Source organism: Hoplias malabaricus, chromosome 5 (assembly GCF_029633855.1).
Source record: "Hoplias malabaricus isolate fHopMal1 chromosome 5, fHopMal1.hap1, whole genome shotgun sequence".
In the NCBI taxonomy this organism is placed as follows: Eukaryota; Metazoa; Chordata; class Actinopteri; order Characiformes; family Erythrinidae; genus Hoplias; species Hoplias malabaricus.
In genome coordinates, this window is record NC_089804.1 from 53,602,846 (window position 1) to 53,619,793 (window position 16,948).

A 16,948-nucleotide genomic window follows, 5' to 3' on the forward strand; every position below is an offset into this window, starting at 1 on the left:
GGGTTGGGGAACTGCATGGGTGGTCTCCCAACGCCCTGCATGGTTGTTAGGAGTTAATGTATGCACACTGACCTGTGTGCGTTGCCGCGGTTGCCAGGCCTCCTCGCTGCTGTAGGTGATGAAGGGTCCGTTACAGACGCAGCACTCCAACAGCACAGGGTTCCCCAGCAAAGGCGACATGGCCCAGGGACAGACCACCTGACCCTCAGGCTCCGCCTCCTTCGCCTTTCCATCGCTGTGATGACGTCTCAGCATCTTCCACTTCCTCACCTGGACCAACAAACGTGCAAAAAATAATGAACACGTGGGTGTCACTGTAAAACATGTCCAAAGACACTTTGGAGAAAATACGAAGTGTGGGTTCAGTGATGAGAACATTTCGATTAAGCAATGAATAACCAATGACTACTGTGACAGAGGGAAGCCGGAGAGCGGGAGAGAGATTGAAGTCCGTGAAAGCAAACGACGCCTGCTGACTACCATCACTAGCCTTCATGGCCTTTCTAAAAGCCAGTGACTCAATTCAGACCCCAAACATGCTTTGGCCGATCGACTGTTTTGGGGATAAAGAAGGAAAAACTGTACAAGCTATTTTTCTTGCCCAACCATGTCTCTTTAGCCCCTGGTTATTGCTGCAGGATTATATAAATCAGGGCCAGACATACAAGGGTCAACAGGGCCAGAGATAAACTGGATCCCATCAGCTACCAGCAGTGTTTGATGCCACAATATGTGTGTGTGAGAGAAATATATAGAGAGAATGTGTGTGTGTGTGTTTGTGGGCCTAGAGCTGCGCATAGGGCTTTACAGTATTACAGATAAAAGTTTGAGGGTTAGAGAAATACGTCATTGTCGGGTCAATAACGAATACACTCATCCTCTAATCCACAGTAATCAAACTCACACCCACACACACACATTTGTCCAGTACCATGGAAATGTTTTAAACACCCAGGAATTTCAGGAAGCAGAAAAGCATTAACCATATCGCTGTCCAATTAAAAACATGCATCTTCATTTATGACTGAACACATCAGTTTTCCATCACATTGTGTGAAAAGTCCATGATGAATCGACCAATAGTAATGCCTTAGAACCTGTCAAAATGACTTAGAACATTGACTTCCATTGAAAGTTAAGACATTTGTTTCTTATTGTAATGTTACTATTTTGGGAGATACATATTTTTTTTATTGGACAGTGATGATATTCTGAATTGATTGCCTTGTTCAGGCTGAAACACTGCTTCTAGTCTTAATGGGAACAGCTGGGTCCAAACTGCTTGCAAACGTGATTTACCTTAAATGGAGGAGAGGGGAAACACTATCTGGAGTTTACAAAAACAATTCAAGTGAATTACACAGTAATGTATGGCTTACACCTGAGGTACTGATGTCTGTACGTTGGCAAAGTAAAAGGGCCGAAAGGACATCAAACTCTGTCCTTGGGGACCTCATCTCATCTGGGGACACACACCAAAAACCTTACACTTGACAGGAACACATCTCCTCTCTTCTCTCCTATCTTTTCCTTTCCCTCTTTCTTACTGGTCATTTCCATTGGTGGATGGACAACATTGAGTTACAAATTGTGCAGGCAACAGTCTAGAATGTTAAACCTTCAAAGTGCATTCATATGGCAGGTGTTTCTTATAAAATGACCAATGAGAGCCAGCCGTAATGACACTGTGTATATTGTTTTTCTCACTGTCTGGGTTTTGACCATTTTGGAGCTCCATTAAACCTACATTGCAGTGGTGTATCAGGTAGTGTCACTGTCACACAGCTATAGGGTCCTGGGATTATGGGTTCGAGCCCATTCTGTCTGGTGTGTTCTCCCTGTGTCCACGTGGGTTTCTTCCAGGTGACTGTCTGTGAGGAGTGTGGTGTGTTCTCCCTGTGTCTGCGTGGGTTTCCTCCGGGTGACTGTCTGTGAGGAGTTTGGTGTGTTCTCTCTGTGTCTGTGTGAGTTTCCTCCGGGTGCTCCGGAAGCCTCCCACAGTCCAAAAGGTGGGAGGTGGACTGTCGAATCAAAACCTGTGAGTGTGTGTCACCCTGTGATAGACTGGCGCCCCCTGCAGATCCAGTGCAACCCTGAACCATATAAGTGGTTACAGACAATAAATGAATTAATAAACCTACATCGAGCATTCTCAACTATCCTCTTGTACCCTCGCCATTGTGTGTCAGTGTGTGTTTTCGTGTGTTTTGGGTGTTGCTTTGCCAGCCTGTGGAAAGCTGCTATTTTGGAAGTTTTTGTGTGTGTGTGTGTGTGTGTATGTGTGTAAGAGAGGGAGTGAGTACTGGTTGTATTGAATGCTGGTTGTATTGCAGCTTTGTGAAGGTTTTAGGCCACAAGTCAAGTCTCTCATATTGGATAAACATTCCTGGAATTCCCAAGTTCCCACATGGCTTTTTTCTGCTGGTTGTCGCCATGGAAACCAGCCGGGGCAGGTCGGCACTTGTCATCCTTCTGAATTTTTTGGTTTGTTTTGGGTTTTGGAGGTGTGTGGGCATTGCTGGTAAGGGCTGGAGATGTTTTGAGGGTGTGAAGCTCTCTTTGTGTGTGTTTACATTCTTGCACCAAAGGTTCCTGCAGCCATGATTTTGGTGTTTGTAACTGAATGATGTGGGTTAAGCTTGTTTGTGTTTGAGAGCCATAACCTCTGTTCCAATTCCACTTCAGCTTTATTCTCTTCCAGGTGTGAGAAATACTGGGCAGTTTATTGGAAACCCATCCCATGTTACCAACCTGTTACTTGCATCATGTTACACTGTGCACTTCTTTCCATGCAGAATTAGTTTTGGTCAATCTCTGGCCAAGGCCAAAGGGCCAGATAACGTTTGTTTATACTATATTTAATCTTTTTAAACACGTATTTCTAAGGTAACACAGAATCATCTTACAGTGCAATAGTGTAAACCCTGTAAAACCCAACACCTCTTTATTCTTACAGTATTACTTTTTATATATGATTTATTTATGATACATTTTTTTTTCTTTTTGTTCTTGGCCAAGTAAAGACATTGCATCCGGCCCATGGGTAAACAATTTGAAACCTGCCCCCTCCCAACCCCTGCTCTAGCTTTTCATCAGTGGCTGGTTTGGGACCACAGGACCACTGTTGGCTGGCTTTATATTTAACTGACTGAAATTGTTTAACTCTTTGGGTTTTCAGTGACAACTACACCTCATGCACTTATTCCAGTGCTACAAACCCCTGCTACAGGGCTGTTTAGAATATTAATGACTGGAGGAATGAGTGAATGAATGAATGAGGGTGGCCCTTTGGGGGCCTGGTGCCCCAAAATGAATACTTCTTATAACAAAAAAATCCCTGGGAGTCCTTTAATACTGAGAGTACCCCTGATTATTTGTGCCATTAAAACCAAATTTACAGCAAAGTGTTAAGCAATATCACATGAGAAAGAGTGCTGCTATAATGCATGGCACCACGGTAGTGGGTCGGCGGAAGGCACAAGACCACAGGCAGAGTACAGGTGGTAATTTGACCCCACCCACAGAAATAGTTCTAAAAATGGACTGGGACTGAAGCTTTACCAGGCGCACTAGCTTGCTACTTTATGTATGTTGCCATTACCACAGCCTAGCGGCTTTGTATCACGTACAATTATCTGTGTTAGGATTTAAACCCACCTGAAGCTTGAGGTAGCTGTAGATGCTGAAACCTCACTTTAAATCTCCCTCTCACGTCAGTGCTTCCTGAATGGACAATAGAACACACCTGTAAAGTGGAGTGGTACTTGGAGAATCAGCACTTATGGAATGTTACTTGTCCTATCAAATTACTCCGGCGTATCGAACTGCTGTATATACGTAAATACACAAAGGTCACATATATGGTAACAGTTTCCAATAAAATGGCCAGAGAGTTTAAGTGCTAAGAGGATGTTTCTAAACAACTGGCAGCTTAATGTGCACTTTTGTTTTCTGTCTTGGTTCTAGTATAATCAAATAAGAAGATTATTACACTGTCTTTGTCTCTTGGTGACTGTTAAAGATCACATTCATGAGACCCTCTCCTCTGTGTGTGTGTGTGTGTGTGTGTGTGCGTGTTATTACAGTTGCTAGGACACTCTGGCCTTTCCTCGTGTTGTTTTGAAAGATGGTGGCCATAAAAATCCTCCTCCAAGGCCAAAGAGCTAAAAATACAAAGTAGGTGAAAGTCATGAACTTTCTTAATAACACCTCTACCCAGCTGAGAGTGCCAAGCCATGCCAGGAAGTAAAGAGGAGGGAGCAGGCACGGTGCCAACCAGCTAATACACTCCACCTCACCTCTGGAGCAAGCAGGTGGCACAAAACACACATACAAACACAAACAAAACACACATGTTGCTGAAAACGGAGTGCTAAGTATTGTGTAGTGTGGCTGTGTTTGTACACAATCATCAGCCAAAACCAGTGCGTGAATGCAAGGTTTAAAAACTCCAGCAGCACTGCTTTGTCTGATCCAAACATATCAGCACAGCACTAACCACCACCTAACACCCAACTAACACACATTCAGTGTCCTGAATGATCCACTAGATCATAAATATTCCATCTTCATTTTATTTCTCACAACTTTCCCTTGCATTACATTCATTTTTCCTCCTTAAAAGCTATAAAATATTTAAAATATGCCCTTTTCCCCTGAGAAAGAGAGTGTAGCATATGTTTAAATTTCATTTAAGGTACACAGCAGGACTGAAATATGCCTTTTGGTTACCAGAGTTAAACATAGGCTTAGGCGTGGACAGAGCTGTGTTTAGCTACAGGAATACACAGTCCAGTGAAACACCCCCATAAAGATAGAAATGAGTGTGTGTGTGTGTGTGTGTGTGTGTGTGTGGAGACCATGTATAATGACGAATAATAATCCTGATGTCAGCTCTGAAAATGCAGGTTTTACTGCAGTAAATCCAATTTATATAATATTAATAATTTAATAACTATAGCGTTTCCTTGTTTAACTACAGTAAAATACATTTCAACACCCCAATAAATATAGAAATATGATAAGAGTGTGGCTAAGTGTACAGACATTGATAAGAAAGCCCTGACAATGAGTTTAAATAAATCTAGCGCATTGCTTTTAAGAAGTTACTACTATTTGAAAATAGCCACATAATATCTTTCTGGGTCATGAACTTAAAATTAGTTCAGTTTAGGTGTCAATCGCTATGTTTAGCTTCAGTAAAATACACTCCAATGTAACACCCCATAAGATAGACGAGGGTGTGTGCGGCCGCCTGTTTTACACACTTTCGGGGGAACAATTGTATTTCTGATGCAAGTTAAAAGTGTACTTTTAACCCCAATGCATTACTTAAAAAAAGAAACTAAGATGTATTTGAATATGTCCACAGTATGTATTTTCCTTTAGTGAAGCTACATGGGCTTTGGCCTGGGTGTAGGAACCTGAGTTTACAGTAAAGCTGGACGTAACACACTCCTAAAGATAGATATATGAGTGTGTATGTGTGTATATGTTATGCCTGACTCATGCTCACCGCTTCACAACCTCATTAACCCGAGAGAGACACACTAAGGGGCAGAGGACAGGTTCGGTGAGGAGTGCATGAGGAGAGAAAGTGCAGCAGTCATTCTCTAGGCTTACGTAACCAGAGAGACTGCTCTACTGCAGTTCACTCAGAGACGGAGGAGGACAGCCTTACTGTTAAAATGGGAATGAGAGGTGAAAAGAATGCTTTAAAATATCCTCTAAAAGTGCACGTAAAGGTTTTTATTTCCTATTTTATATTTGTCATCCGTTTGAGCAGTCAGATATACAGGGGTTAGACAATGAAACTGAAACACCTGTCATTGTAGTGTGGGAGGTTTCATGGCTAAATTGGAGCAGCCTGGTGGTCAATCTTCATTAACTGCACATTGCACCAGTAAGACCATGTTCATCCAATGGTTCAAACATTGTGTCCTGAAGGCGGTGCCGTGTATCAGGACGACAATGCACCAATACACACAGCAAGACTGGTGAAAGATTGGTTTGATGAACATGAAAGTGAAGTTGAACATCTCCCATGGCCTGCACAGTCACCAGATCTAAATATTATTGAGCCACTTTGGGGTGTTTTGGAGGAGCGAGTCAGGAAACGTTTTCCTCCACCAGCATCACGTAGAGACCTGGCCACTATCCTGCAAGAAGAATGGCTTCAAATCCCTCTGACCACTGTGCAGGACTTGTGCATGTCATTCCCAAGACGAACTGACGCTGTATCGGCCGCAAAAGGAGGCCCTACACCACACTAATTAATTATTGTAGTCTAAAACCACGTGTTTCACTTTCATTGTCCAACCCCTGTACATTATTTATTTATTTATTATTGGGAGGGGGAGGCAGTATCATATTCAAACCACAGCAGTATTTCAGATCACCTTTCCTCTGTCCTTCCCCAAACAGCCGATTAAAACATTAATTTGACAATTGTCACTGGATCGATGTCATAAACTAGCTCCGGTATTCACAAGAACAAACTTTATCATGTGGTGTTATGAAGTATAATTCAGAAAGGAGAGTCTGCTACTGTACTGATGAAGGTGAGCTAAAATGAGTTAATGTATGGCTAGTTTGTGCAGATACAGTAGATCTGCACAAATTACTGCACAGTAATTATGGAGATATTATTAATTTTATACAGTATATTGACTCTGATATGTGGCTGTGAAGCTGTTTCTCGTTTGGGTTTGGCCTGTAGATATCTGACAATGCTGAGGCAGGCTGCTGGTTTGTCTACTTTTAGCTGCGTAGCATCAGTCCCATTATACCCACCGATAACTGACCAGAAAAAACAGTTCAGGGTCGCGGTGGGTCTGGAGCCTACCCAGAATCACTAGGCGCTCCAAAAAGAACTGACCGATATAATTGTATGGCTTCTTTTTCCCCTCTCAATTCGAGAGACACCTGGACAGATGGGTCAGCATGTTGGTGGTGTAAGAGTGAACTGGTTTATGCATTAGCTGAGCTTCTCAAGGCAAAACCTCAGCCATTACTTCAGACTGACGTCAAGTGAGGTGTAGATTAATGTAGTGGACTGTGGACAGAGGGCAGTTGGACAGTGGAGGAACAGAGCGCAGTACAGCATCACATTTCTGCTCTTTAGAAGCTGAGAACTGGTGTCATTAACATGCTCTACTGCTCTACTGGACCTTGATGGTGAAAGGGGAAGTCCACAGATATTTCCAATTTTCTTCATAATTCAGTGCTTGAGGTATAAATCACAGAGGTCAGATGTGAGAGGTCAGATTGTGGACATTACTCCACAGTGTCTAACCCCAGACCCCAGATCAGAGTCGCAACAGGTCAGGAGTCCAGCTGGAATCTTGGGGTGCATGGCTAGTCCATAACAGGGCATCAAACACCTACTCAATCATTCGCAAGTATGGAGACGATTGCAGTCAGTCCACCCACCTGTGTGTTTCTGGATTGTGGAAGAACACCAGTGCAGTGAAGGAAACCCACACAGACAGAGGGAGAACACACCAAGGCGGTCTAGAGGTTGGCATTGAACCAATATCCACAGGAACCTGGAGCAGTTCCACCCCAACGTAGTCGTAAATCTAGGGTTTATTTTGCCTTACAACATCCTACATGGACCTCTTCACGAAGAAAAGGCCATCACTGCTGGGAAAAAACCTCAGATCTCAGATAAAGCAAGATTTTGATTCTATTTGGATTGTCAGTTTGGAGCATTTTCATTGGTCTGTTCTCTACGATGCAGTTTCCTGTGGCTTCTGAAGCTGGGGACTGAAGCTGTGTCACTAGCCATTAGCTGCTCTCTTGACCTTGTTATTCAAGGTGAGCTGTTCCAGCTCCAGGCCTTAATCAAAAAGCATATCCCTTTCTTGACAAGAAGAAGTAATCTCTCACTGCGTACAGCAACACTGTCAACAGCCGTATCATATTCCAGCCGCCTGTAATCTCTGAGTACAGTAATTATCGGGAGATTTCCTCAGAGTGCCGTTCTGATGACGCCAACGCTAAGTGCTAGGGTCAAAAAGCCAAAGATCTCCCCCTCACACACACATTTCCACATTAACCAAATATGTTTCATTCCCTGCAACACTGCTGTGTCTGATCCACTCGTACCACCTTATACCACCTCCACCACCACCACATCAGCGTCACTGCAGCACTGAGAATGATCCACCAGAATCTTAAATATTCTATGTTCCCTTTACTCCTCATAACTTTCCGAACCTTTAAAGATCAGGGTGAAAGGGGATTTGCAAAGTATGAAGAGCAACAGATGGCCTGCAGTCTGTAATTGTACTATGAAGTGTACTCATATGATCAGTGGAGGTGATATGGGGTATGATATATATTTAATAAATGTGGAAATAATGTATACAGCTCAGTGCTGCAATTTGTCAGTCTACAATATACCACTACACATAACCACCCCTCACTAATGTGTGTGTGTGTGTGTGTGTGTGTGTGTCACAGCAGAGCCCCCAGAAATGAGTCATCGGTGCACCTCAACCATGCTTCACCTTTCTGCCACATTAACTCCCTGCCTCTACACACACACACACACACACACACACAAACACAAAGCGTTTTGTTTTGATGCATTGCGGGGCCTTCCATTATATATATAGACTTCCTTTCATTTTGTGAAGACTTACCCTTACCTTTTCGATAACTTACTCTTATGGATAAACTTATCCCAACTCTATCCAACTGACCCCAATCTTAATCCTGACTCTAACACTGACCCTAATCTTAACACATCCTCATCTTAAAATGTAATGATTTACTTTGTTGTGAGCAGCATGTGGGAAGAAAACTTCTGAGAATACGAGTGTGCAAACAGGTTTTGGTTCCCACAATGTAATATATTCCTGACACACACACACACACACACACACACACACACCACACAGAGAGAAAGAGCAGCCTAGCATTGGGTTCTATCTCTCTTAATAAACACCAGTGAACTGCAGAACAGCCTTTCAGTCTAAGCTTCAGTAAAGTTGTATTAATGAAGGTGATTTACAAGAGTGATGTGGGTGAAGACAGTTTGTGTGTGTGTGTGTGTGTGTGTTGGGTGGGCGTAGGGGTGTGATATGTGTCAGTTTGGTGAAAGAAACTACAATGGCTCTGAAATCTATTACATAATATCTCCCTGAGGACATCCAGAGGGAAAAAAAATATGATGTGTCATCCCCCGCCCTCCCCACTCTCTTTCTTTCTTATAAACATCCTCACACAGGTTTACACATGTGCACAGGTTTTACAAGGCATCAGGACATGTCAAAACTAAAAACAAAAACAACATATCTATTTAAATGTTGGAATGTTACCACATAATACACTGTTTATAAATGTAATATAAACCACATAAATATGACATATGAAAGTTACAAAATGGCATGAACAATAGGACTCCAAAGAACCATGTAAGAGCTGCCAGACAACGAACACTGTGCCCATTAGCACATACAGCGTCCTCTCTGAGGAGCAGCAGAGTATCCAGCACCATTCTCATTTCTGATCTGAATCCACGTGTGATTCTGTCCATCCTGTGTGGGTTTGAAAGGATGTGGAGCTTTTAAGAAGCTGTTACTGAGATAAGAAAACACAGTTTATTGGACTTAAGAGTCTAAATTTATCAAATAGGTTTCTTAAAGCTTGAGAAGCAGAGCGAAAGTGTCGCACAATGTCACTGCAACATCACAGAGAAACTGAAAGCAAGCCTCTGAAAAGAATGTAGTAAAATCTGTAATAAAGACAAAATGAGGACCTGAAATAACCACAGAATCTGTTTTAAAAGGAAACCTGTATCTAACTTTAATATATGCTATCATAAAATTAATAAAAATAATAATAATTAAAATACACCCAGGTGTTCTCCCCGTGTCCGTGTGGGTTTCCTCCGGGTGCTCCGGTTTCCTCCCACAGTCCAAAAACACACGTTGGTAGGTTGACTGGCGACTCAAAAGTGTCCGTAGGTGTGAGTGTGTGAATGAATGTGTGTGTGTCTGTGTTGCCCTGTGAAGGACTGGCGCCCCCTCCAGGGTGTGTTCCTGTCTTGCGCCCAATGATTCCAGGTAGGCTCTGGACCCACCGCGACCCTGAACTGGATAAGGGTTACAGATAATGAATGAATGAATGAATGAAAATACACCCAGACTTTTTCAAATATCTCATTAATCTGCCCATCACCTGGAGCTACAACGTCAGTGATTTTGTAACGCTGCCCTTTAGGACAAAGCATGTTCCTGTGAGAATGATGATTTACCTTCTAGAGCAGGTAAACACTGTAATGATACATTAACAGCTCTTATGAAACCGCTTCAGCACCTGGAATTCCTAACCTACTGCTTCAGTAGAATTCATCAACAATTTAGAGCATATTAACAGAAACAATAAATGAGAGCTCCCCTCCGGCAGTGAATCTGCGTGTTGTTAAGGTGAAGTCATACCTGTTAAGAGTGGAGTCCCTTAATTTGAGTTAATTATTTATGCTTTTCTAGTAACCACAATTAGAAATACTACAGAGAGCATACGGCAGTTATTGGAAAAGGAAGAACACTTTTTAATTGTTTTTTATTTGACAGCAGGGTCATTCCAGGTCAGATCACCTGCAAACAGAAAACTTTTCCACCATCTGTCTCACAGCATGATGCTTGGGGCCGGGGGAAAGAGCTTTGGGATTGTTTTGCTTCATTGCAGACTTTACTAGAGCCAAATAATAATAATAATAATAATAATAAATGACTGACAGGGACAATGTGACATTTAACTGCATTTGTTTAAATAAATGTGGCTCAAACATTCATTTTTATTCATTCATTCATTCATTGTCTGTAAGCGCTTATCCAGTTCAGGGTTGCGGTGGGTCCAGAGCCTACCTGGAATCATTGGGCGCAAGGCGGGAATACACAGACACTCACAGTTGCCAATCCACCTACCAACGTGTGTTTTTGGACTGTGGGAGGAAACCGGAGCACCTGGAGGAAACCCATGCGGACACGGGGAGAACACACCAAACTCCTCACAGACAGTCACCCGGAGGAAACCCACGCGGACACGGGGAGAACACACCAAACTCCTCACAGACAGTCACCCAGAGGAAACCCACACAGACACAGGGAGAACACACCACACTCCTCACAGACAGTCACCCGGAGGAAACCCACGCGGACACGGGGAGAACACACCAAACTCCTCACAGACAGTCACCCAGAGGAAACCCACACAGACACAGGGAGAACACACCACACTCCTCACAGACAGTCACCCGGAGGAAACCCACGCGGACACGGGGAGAACACACCAAACTCCTCACAGACAGTCACCCAGAGGAAACCCACGCAGACACAGGGAGGGACACACCAAACTCCTCACAGACAGTCACCCAGAGCGGGAATCGAACCCAAAACTTCCAGGCCCCTGGAGCTGTGTGACTGCGACACTAACCTGCTGCACCACCGTGCCGCCCCATTCATTTTTAAATAATCCTTAAATCTTATTAATGAATGAATATATCGCTGAAGTAGCTCAGTAATAATTCAAAAGAACGTTTTGGAAAGAATGGAAGGAAGTAAGTGTGTTTATTATAATATATTTTGGGTTTGAGAGGAAGAACTTCACAGAATAATGACTTCATTTGGGCTGTGTCCATATTGAGCTGTGAACACGACCTGACGAGCGACGCTCCCCTTTGATTTGAGTGAGAATTACATGTCAGGAAGTTCACGTGGAAAAAACTGCACACGTAAACACAAACACAAACAAACACTGTGTGCCAGCATCACTAAACATCGCTGAAGCTTTCCAGAAATCATCTCAATGTAAATACAGCTAAAAGATGCCAAACACACAAGGAACATGAGAACTGATTGAAGTCTGTAAATGTGCAACGTTGCATAAGGACATTATAAGGACATGTTTAGGCAAATTGTGTATATACACTCATAAAGTACAGTTCAACCAAAGCTTACATTTAAAAGGGTAAAGAACCTTAAGATCCTTTACGAGGTTTTTATGGAACCACTTCTATGGCATCTATTAAAAAAACCCTTTGTGGCACCTTCATTTTTCAGAGCGTATATATGGGAGTTGAACAAGGCTAGGCCCTACACTGCAGTAAAAGAGCATAAATGATGTAGAGGATGCTCTCTCTCTCTCTCTCTCTCTCTCTCTCTCTCTCTCTCTCTCTCTCTCTCTCTCTCTCTCTCTTTCAAAAAGAAACAAAAAAGAGAGAACAAAGAAGAGAGAGGATCAAGGGGAGGAAGAGAAAAGCCTGTTAGAGCAGTTCACAAAGACAAACTGTGAGAGCACTCACATAAGCACAGAGAGAGAAGGAGGAAGAGACAGAGAGAGAGAGACAGAGAGAGAGAGAGAGAGAGAGAGAGAGAGAGAGAAGGAGGAAGACTGAAAGAGCTTCAGAGCATGGCTAAGCCACAAAGACAAACTGAAAGGACACTGAGGTCTGAGGAGAAATCAAAATCCTTTTGTAATGCAAGTCACCGTCTTGAATACAGACACAGTGAAGTGGACAAAGACAACGGTAGTGTCACAGATCCTGCCACCAGCATCCACAGGGTTAAATTATGTAACACATGTAATGGCGTTACTTATTTAGAATGCACAACATAGGTAACTGTATTCCAAAGCAGATACAGTGTAAATAGTCAGTATTAAGAGTACAGTTACATTGGTGAAATGAGTAAACTACATGAAGGGATTTATCTGTTTTACCGGTTTATTAACTCTCAAACTAACTACTGCCATCACATATCTCCTAGGATCCCTTAAATAATACACGCAACATTTGCGGTTCTGTTAGTTGGCTGCTCACTCAAGGTCATGGAGCTACCATGTTACAGCCAGGAGAGAATGAGAAGGTAACATTGTGCAGTGAAACCTACAAACTTGCTTTAAGTGTCTTCAAGACTCCTCTTTCAAAGAGGCGTCTTGAAGTAAGTTGTTTGTTTGACTGGAATGTATATGTTTGCTCTTGTAAACACACATTGTTTCATGTGGTTGTGAGACACTGGACGTACAACGTAATGTTTAATGAGAAACGAGACGTCTCATGCAAAAACATTAAGCATTGTAGCCAGAGTTTGAACTCGCCGCTCTTTTCCTTATTAAAGTAAGTAGCAGTTTATATTACAGCCAACCAAGCCACTCTAAATGGTTTTGTAGTTATATTCAAGTGTTCATTATTTCGGGCGGCACGGTGGCGCAACAGGTAGGTGTCGCACTCACACAGCTCCAGGGGCCTAGAGGTTGTGGGTTCGATTCCCGCTCCGGGTGACTGTTTGTGAGGAGTGTGGTGTGTTCTCCCTGTGTCCGCGTGGGTTTCCTCCTTGTGCTCCGGTTTCCTCCCACAGTCCAAAAACACACGTTTGTAGGTGGATTGGCGACTCAAAAGTGTCCGTGAGTGTGTGTGTCTGTGTTGCCCGGTGAAGGACTGGCGCCCCCTCCAGGGTGTATTCCCGCCTTGTGCCCAATGATTCCAGGTAGGCTCTGGACCCACCACGACCCTGAACTGGATAAGCGCTTACAGATAATGAATGAATGAATGTTCATTATTTCTCCTTCGTAAATGGTGCTCATAACATTCTAAAATAGTTTACATTTAAACACATTTCCTTTGTGCTCTAGGAGCTATTTTAACAATGCTGCTTTTATTGTAAGGGTTCCAACACAATGCACTTAAGAACACTGAGTGCTAGCAATGTTTCTAGGAGTAAAAGTAAATTCTAAACAAAAACAGAATATTTTATGTTTGAGTAATATTTTTAACAGATGTAGAATTAGTCCTCACTCCTTTATATTATTATTATTATTAAGTGATTGCTGCATTCACACTGCTTTAAAATGTAAGAAAACTTTGACATATTCCAACGTATTCATAATGATGTTGCTCACATTGAGTAATCTAACAGAATACATTGCAAATTATTTTATATTCTGTAGTGGAACACATTTTAAAGGTAGCCTTCCCAACCCCGACAGGATACAGTTGATTTATAGCAGCTGTTACTGTACATCTGTAAAGTGCTGTATGCTAAAAATGAGTGTAAGTGCAAACTCCAACAAACCCTACTCCAACAAATCACAAAGTCTGCCACTGAAGTTTCATCACACCACAAAATGTATTTTCCACTGTCTCCACGCTCCATGGTTTTACACGCTTCTATTGGCATTGCACATGGAGGTCTTGTAGTTTCTCTATAGCATCAGCATCCTACTCTACTGCCTATGTTTCTCCTTGTGCATTAGATGACTGTTTTACATCAACTGACCTCACTATTATTAAAAATGTGTCTGCACCTGTTTGGACATGCACTGTAGACTGTGTGGGCAGTGTAGATAAAGACTGACTGACCTTGCAGGTTTTGTTCTTGTCCCGTGTGCCTGCTGAGCAGGGCTGGCAGAGTGGGCTGGGGGGGTGTGGTAGGTAGTATCCTCCAGGGCTGTAGGGACAGCAAGCGTACGTGGTGGGGAAGTGTGTGTACCACAGGTCCTGCCCATCCTGACACTTGGGACAGGGTGAGAGAAAGCCTTTCGTCTGAGATTTCTCCACGCTCACTTTTGGATTTCTCATCCACCTCCGCACCTGTCAATACACACACACACACACACACACATACACATATGACTCAGCACATTCAGACACTCTGCAGTGGCATTGACTCCTCTGTGTTCTACAGCATCACAGAACACAGCTGTGGGAAAGGCTGGGCAAAGTAATTTAGCAATTTAAACAGGATGACAAAGTAATTTAATGTATTAAATGTAATATTCACTTTCTCACCAATTGCTAGCCCCACAGTTTGTTTGCGTGCTGGAAAAATAATTGTAATAATCCAATGTTTGTACGTAGCCCTGGGGGACACACTAAGTTTCTTTGTCCAAACTGGCTCCTGAGCTCTCTCCCTCCATTGCCAACTCATGATTTGGATGGTGGAGAGACTTCTGAATGTTGAAAAGCGTAAAATAAGATGAGGATGTTGCTCTATTCCTGCTCCATAGGTGGGTAATACTGACTTATTTGTCCTGCAGTTACAGCTTGTACTTAATGTGGAACTCACTCCAAATTCAGGAGGCCGCTAACTGCATGTGAGTAAACATAGATTGAAAGTGCTCCAAAACAAAACAAATTGAGTTACATATGAGTCTTTGTGGGTGGCACGGTGGGGACCTGGAGGTTGTGGGTTCGATTCCCGCTCCGGGTGACTGTCTGTGAGGAGTGTGGTGTGTTCTCCCTGTGTCTGCGTGGGTTTCCTCCGGGTGACTGTCTGTGAGGCGTGTGGTGTGTTCTCCCTGTCTCTGCGTGGGTTTCCTCCGGGTGACTGTCTGTGAGGAGTGTGGTGTGTTCTCCCTGTGTCTGCGTGGGTTTCCTCCGGGTGACTGTCTGTGAGGCGTGTGGTGTGTTCTCCCTGTCTCTGCGTGGGTTTCCTCCGGGTGACTGTCTGTGAGGAGTGTGGTGTGTTCTCCCTGTGTCTGCGTGGGTTTCCTCCGGGTGACTGTCTGTGAGGAGTGTGGTGTGTTCTCCCTGTGTCTGCGTGGGTTTCCTCCGGGTGCACACGTTGGTAGGTGGATTGGTGACTAAAAAGTGTCCGTAGTGTCCAGGGCCCAATGACTCCAGGTAGGCTCTGGACCCACCGCGAACTGGATATGCGCTTACAGATAATGAATGAATGAGTCTTTGTGGTAATTCAAACAGTGAATAAATCGTACAGACAACTTAAATTTCAACCACCAACAAGCTACAATCAGCTTCATACTCAAACATACTCAACACAGTCAGTCATGACCTATCAACATGTGTTATAGGGACTGTGGGAGGAAACCCACACAGACACAGGGAAGACATATCACACTCCTCACGGTCAGTGACCCAAGGCAGCCACTGAAACATGTTGCACCTTTGTGCTGCTTGAGATGCAAATAGTACTTTGTAATTGAGACATTAATTGAGTAACTATCCCAACACAATTCACTCTCTATAAACACTGTACAGTTTGCTGCTGATGAAAGACTGCTATGTCTTTTAAATGACTTTACAGCTTTTGAGAGGGACATTTCTGGTGGGTCCCTTCAAGTACTGTCCTTGTATATGATTCATCCAATTACCATCAAGTGTTGTAAATAAGGGCTACCCAGAAATGTTCAGTTTAATCTCTATCTACTGCAGATGTACTGCATGGCTGATGATTAGAGACAATCAAAGTTAACCTGAAATGTGCTTAAGGAGCAGCTCCACTATGAATTAAAACCGTAAGCTACTGATGCAGCAGACTTTTTTGAAATTAGGACAAAAACCTCTGTTTAGTTTCTTTATATTAAAATCCTACACGACATTTAGTCAGAAACTTAAGGAGGGAATTACAACTGTGTCACTGTGCAAAGTCGGGGCAGTTTGATTTATAACTCTGGCACACCACAAAGCCAAAGTGACAGCCAAATAAAAACACTCATCCTTTTTTCCAGTGTGCTCCTGAAGAAGCCTGCTTTGACCTCTAAGGGTATCAGTTTCGTCAGTGAAATAGTCTCAACTAATCCGACATATCTGGACCTTATAACTTACTATAGAAATAACACAGTTCTATCTGCAAATGTATTTTCCATCCCAGAGCTAGCGTAGACGAGTCACTTAGGGGCTGTACAGCAGAAAATGACTATATTTCCAAGCATGAAATGTTGTGTTGTCAATCCGGGGTCAGGCTTTTTCAGCAAGTGAGAGCTGTGGATCTACTAAGACCACTGCCAGAGAAGTGAAGACATTGAGTATAATGAATAATTATGATTTAAAAAACAATCTGTGATTGTTAATTCACTTAAAAATGTATTTAACTGACAAATATGCAAAAATAATATATAAATAAAATAAAGACTTCCAAAGTGCTCACTGACCAACTTGATTGTGTTTTGTAAATATAAACAAATTTTGAATATTATGCTT

General features: G+C 42.9%; 1 protein-coding gene across 1 annotated transcript in view; it reads right to left on the reverse strand.

Annotated features, from left to right (window-relative positions):
• sgk1 (serum/glucocorticoid regulated kinase 1) overlaps positions 1 to 16,948 on the reverse strand; it is a 48,231-nt gene that overhangs the window by 23,086 nt on the left and 8,197 nt on the right. Inside the window, exons 3-4 of the mRNA XM_066670476.1 lie at positions 14,369 to 14,599; positions 73 to 270 (exon numbers count right to left, since the gene is read on the reverse strand). Of these exons, the coding sequence (XP_066526573.1) occupies positions 73 to 270; positions 14,369 to 14,599 (429 nt within the window). The remainder of the gene's footprint in view (positions 1 to 72; positions 271 to 14,368; positions 14,600 to 16,948) is intronic.